Source organism: Trypanosoma conorhini (genome assembly GCF_003719485.1).
Source record: "Trypanosoma conorhini strain 025E chromosome Unknown Tco_14.4_contig_01046, whole genome shotgun sequence".
NCBI classification, from domain to species: Eukaryota; Euglenozoa; class Kinetoplastea; order Trypanosomatida; family Trypanosomatidae; genus Trypanosoma; species Trypanosoma conorhini.
In genome coordinates, this window is record NW_021705141.1 from 1 (window position 1) to 4,244 (window position 4,244).

The following is a 4,244-nucleotide window of genomic DNA, read 5'->3' on the forward strand; positions in this document are numbered from 1 at the left end:
GAGGCCCCACCGGGGACATCCACCAGCAGCACCTCCACCTTTTGGCACAACAGCCGCATGTACTTTTCCTTATCAAAGAAGGCGGCCACCACGGCGCCGGCCATGAGGGCCGCAATAAAGGCGACTGGCATGCCACAGGAGCAGGAGACAAAGTTCTCCTCCTCGATGATGTCTAGAAATCGTTCAAGGTAACAATCGCGTGAGATAAGGCGGGAGAGGACGAAAATAAGCCCACTCCATACGGAGTTTGCGGGAACCACGCACCCACTCCTCTTGAGATTCAGCAGCGTGACGCGGAAGTTGCTGAGAACGCTTGCCTCCTGGCTCTTGCGCGCGGACCCAGGTGGCTTACGCTCCACCACCGCCCCATCCCTGTAATTCGCCCACGTTACGAGAAATGCCAGTCGCTGGTGCTCCTGCGGCTTGAACGGCAGCAGGAATGGCGGCGGTGCCGCCGTCTGAGGGCAACAGCCGCGGGGCAAAAGAGGGGAAAAAAAAGGAAGAAGGGAAAAAAAGAGCAAAGTAAGAAAAAGCACGCAGCAAGGGAAAAGGAAAGCCAAAGGATGGGCGGGTAGCCACAACACCCGGCATGAGGCACCGCAACAAAACTGCATCTTAAACAACAACAACAAAACAAAGTTGACTATATTACTATCATTATGATTTTTAATAATAACAAAACCTCTTAGAAACAACTAGCCCCAGCTATTGCCCTTTAAACATAAAAAGTTACTTCGTCTGCTTCGCCCTGTCCCATTGGCAGTGCCCTGGCTGTGTGCGAAGAGTGCCTTGGAAGCCACACACAGGCACGCACGCCACCAACCCTTCCGCGTCTTACTCTCAATAATACTCCACGCCACACCTCTCCTCCATAAAAGTATCTAAAATAGAGAGAGAAAAAAAAAAGAGAGAAACGGAGAACAACTTAACCCTCCCCTTTCTGCCTTTATTAATCTGCCTTCATGCATGTTTTTTTTATCGGTGCTTTTACTTCTTTTCCCCCTTCCCCCTTCCCGCTTTTCTCGTTTTCTTCTGCTCTGCCCTGTTCTTTTTTTCCCTCCAACTGCCGCGAGTCGCGCAGGGCGGCAGCAGCCACAACGGCTCCCCCCGCCCCCGCCCCCGCCTCCCAAACGAAGTCCCATACGAATTTCTCATCGCAGGAGCGTCATGAGGGACTTGGCGAAACAACAACAACAACAACAGCCGCAGCAGCAGCAGAAAAAAAAAGCTGGCGGGGGTGACGTGCACACGCCGAGAAGGGCGGCACCAAAAGTGCCTCTCCGACCCGCGCGCGGACAGAACCCTTTTGGTTTTACTTTTTATTTTAGTTTCCTTCCTTCTTTCCCTTCCTCACCGTCCCCGCCCCTTCGCCCAGCAGAAAATACACTAAAGAAAGAAAAATAAATGAACAAAACCAAAAACAAAACAAACCAAGAAAGTGGGGAAAAGTCTATGTTATTCTATTTAGTGTGTGCAACACCACGGCAGCAGCGGTGTGTGAGCCACCCGCGCCCGCCATTGTTAAAACTCCGCGTTCAGCGAAAAGACCTTCGTGGTGCCCTCCGAGCTCATCACACCCGCCTTTTGGTACTCGCCAACCTTCTTCTCGAAGAAGTTTGTTTTGCCCTGCAGCGAGATCATCTCCATGAAGTCGAACGGGTTCTTCGACATGTAGTGGCGCTCGTTGCCAAGCGCCACCAGCAACCGGTCCGCCACGAATTCGATGTAGGTCGACATCAGGTCCGCGTTCATCCCCAGCAGCCGCACCGGGATGGCGTCGCAGATGAACTCGCGCTCGATGTCCACCGCGCTTTTGATGATCTCAAGAATGCGCTCCTTCGGCAGCTTGTTCACAATGTAATTTTCGTACAGCAGGCAGGCAAAGTCGGTGTGCAGACCCTCGTCACGCGAGATGAGCTCGTTGCTGAAGGTCAGGCCGGGCATGAGGCCACGCTTCTTCAGCCAGAACAGCGAGCAGAAGGAGCCGGAGAAGAAGATGCCCTCCACCGCCGCGAAGGCGATGAGGCGCTCGGCGAAACAGCTGGTGCTGCCAATCCACCGGATGGCCCATTCCGCCTTCTTTTTGATGCACGGAATCGTGGAGATGGCGTGCAGCATGCGGTCCTTCTCCTCCGCGTCCGTGATGTACGTGTCGAGCAGCACCGAGTACGTCTCCGAGTGGACGTTCTCGATGCAAATCTGGAAGCCGTAGAAGCAGCGCACCTCCGGCACCTGCACCTCCGTCATAAACCGTTGCGCCAGGTTCTCCAGCACGATTCCGTCGCTTGCGGCAAAAAACGCCAGCACGTGTTTGATGAAGAACTTCTCCCCGTCGTTCATCTTTTCCCAGTCTGCCATGTCGCTGCTCAGGTCGATTTCCTCCACCGTCCAGATGCTGCTCTCCGCCTCCTTGTACTTTTTCCAGATGTCGTGGTACTTGATGGGGAAGATCACGTAGCGGTCAGGGTTCTCGCGCAGTAGCGGCTCCGTCTGAAGTTCATCCTCCCGCAGGCGCTTTTCTCCGGCCATTGCTGTAACTTTTAGAACTTGTGTTGCTTAGCTGTCTGCTCAGCCCCAATGCAGGCGAACAGGATGGAAAGGGATAAACAAAGAAACACGTATATATGTATATATACCCACATGCATATACTTATTGCTCCTTTTCGAGCATAGGATGTTCACCAGTTGCATATGTGCCAGTGATTCGGTGCAGTAATGGAGGTAGAGTGGCTTTTTTTTTCGTTCAAAAAAATTCCTTTCCCTTCGCTCTCTTTCCCTGTTTGCCTTGCCAAAAAAAAGGATATATATATACGTGTTCCTCTGCTCCTTTCCCCTCCCCTCCTCCCCCCTTTTTTGGTGCGGTTTTTCTCCTATTCGTCGCGGGTGGGTGCGCGGCGATGCCACGCGTCGTTGGGGGAAAAGGGGAAAGGGGGGAGAGGGGAGGGGCGCTTCAGGCGCTGCCGCCGGTGCCGGAGGCCTGCAGCGTGCGGAACTCCGCGACGTAGCGGCGCATTGCCTCCTCGGGGCTCATGCCGCGGAGCCGGCTCCACGCGTCCCACTTGGCGCGCCCGACGGGGTCCATCATCCACGGCTTGGACACGTTGACGTCGCCGATGGTCGCCTGCTTGTAGAGGCCGTAGAAGGTCAGCTTGGTGCCGTCGCACACCTGCTTCGCCATGACGGCGAAGAGGACCTGAGCGGACTCAAAGTCGTCCCTGACGCCGCGCTGGGCGACCGTTTTCCCCTCCTCGGCCGCCGCCGTCTTCGCCTCCTCGGCCGCTGCTGCTGGGTAGAGGGCTGCGTAGATGGCCGGCAACGGCGCGGCGCCTTGCTGGAGCTGCAGAGACATGTGCTCACACACGCGCTGCAGGACGGGGCTCTCATCCTCCTCGGTTATCTCTTCCGCGCAGGCGGTGTCCGCCCCTGTGGGCGCCTCAGCCTCAGCCTCGGCAGACGCACGCGACAAGGTGCTTTGGCGCCGCTCAGCCACCGCCCGATCTCGCAGGTCTTGAAAGAAGTTTCGGCACATGCTCAGCCAGTCTTGCAGGGAGCGCTGCGCCTTGGCAGATTCGCAGGCGTTGGCAAAGGCGCCCTCGGTGCCCCACATCGTTTCAGCGCTGCGCAGCACCGTCTCCACCAGGGCCGCGTACAACATTTCCACCCTCGACTCAAACTTCCTCGCCGGTGAGAAGGGGGTTTCTCCCAGCCACAGCCCCTCAAAGCGCTCCATGTGGTTCGCCGGCTGAGAATAAATGTACGGCCGCAGCGGCGAGGCCCCACCGGGGACATCCACCAGCAGCACCTCCACCTTTTGGCACAACAGCCGCATGTACTTTTCCTTATCAAAGAAGGCGGCCACCACGGCGCCGGCCATGAGGGCCGCAATAAAGGCGACTGGCATGCCACAGGAGCAGGAGACAAAGTTCTCCTCCTCGATGATGTCTAGAAATCGTTCAAGGTAACAATCGCGTGAGATAAGGCGGGAGAGGACGAAAATAAGCCCACTCCATACGGAGTTTGCGGGAACCACGCACCCACTCCTCTTGAGATTCAGCAGCGTGACGCGGAAGTTGCTGAGAACGCTTGCCTCCTGGCTCTTGCGCGCGGACCCAGGTGGCTTACGCTCCACCACCGCCCCATCCCTGTAATTCGCCCACGTTACGAGAAATGCCAGTCGCTGGTGCTCCTGCGGCTTGAACGGCAGCAGGAATGGCGGCGGTGCCGCCGTCTGAGGGCAACAGCCG

At 56.7% G+C, this 4,244-nt stretch overlaps 3 protein-coding genes across 3 annotated transcripts, besides 4 other annotated features; all 3 read right to left on the reverse strand.

Annotated features, from left to right (window-relative positions):
* Positions 1-2: 2 nt before the first annotated feature.
* Tco025E_09270 (acyl-CoA binding protein) lies at positions 3-614 on the reverse strand (the record flags this gene model as incomplete). The annotated part of the gene is made up of 1 exon (XM_029376091.1): positions 3-614. A coding segment is annotated over one exon (612 nt), but the record flags the coding sequence as incomplete, so codon positions are not given.
* A 370-nt stretch (positions 615-984) lies between these two features.
* Positions 985-1,030: a microsatellite.
* A 153-nt stretch (positions 1,031-1,183) lies between these two features.
* Positions 1,184-1,218: a microsatellite.
* Positions 1,219-1,388: 170 nt separating this feature from the next.
* Positions 1,389-1,438: a sequence feature (A-rich).
* An 83-nt stretch (positions 1,439-1,521) lies between these two features.
* On the reverse strand, positions 1,522-2,529 carry Tco025E_09271 (ribonucleoside-diphosphate reductase subunit M2; the record flags this gene model as incomplete). Its single annotated transcript, XM_029376092.1, has 1 exon — positions 1,522-2,529. One exon carries the CDS (start codon positions 2,527-2,529, stop codon positions 1,522-1,524), a length of 1,008 nt encoding a protein of 335 aa, XP_029223791.1.
* A 288-nt stretch (positions 2,530-2,817) lies between these two features.
* Positions 2,818-2,850: a microsatellite.
* Positions 2,851-2,950: 100 nt separating this feature from the next.
* Tco025E_09272 (acyl-CoA binding protein) lies at positions 2,951-4,244 on the reverse strand (the record flags this gene model as incomplete). The annotated part of the gene is made up of 1 exon (XM_029376093.1): positions 2,951-4,244. A coding segment is annotated over one exon (1,294 nt), but the record flags the coding sequence as incomplete, so codon positions are not given.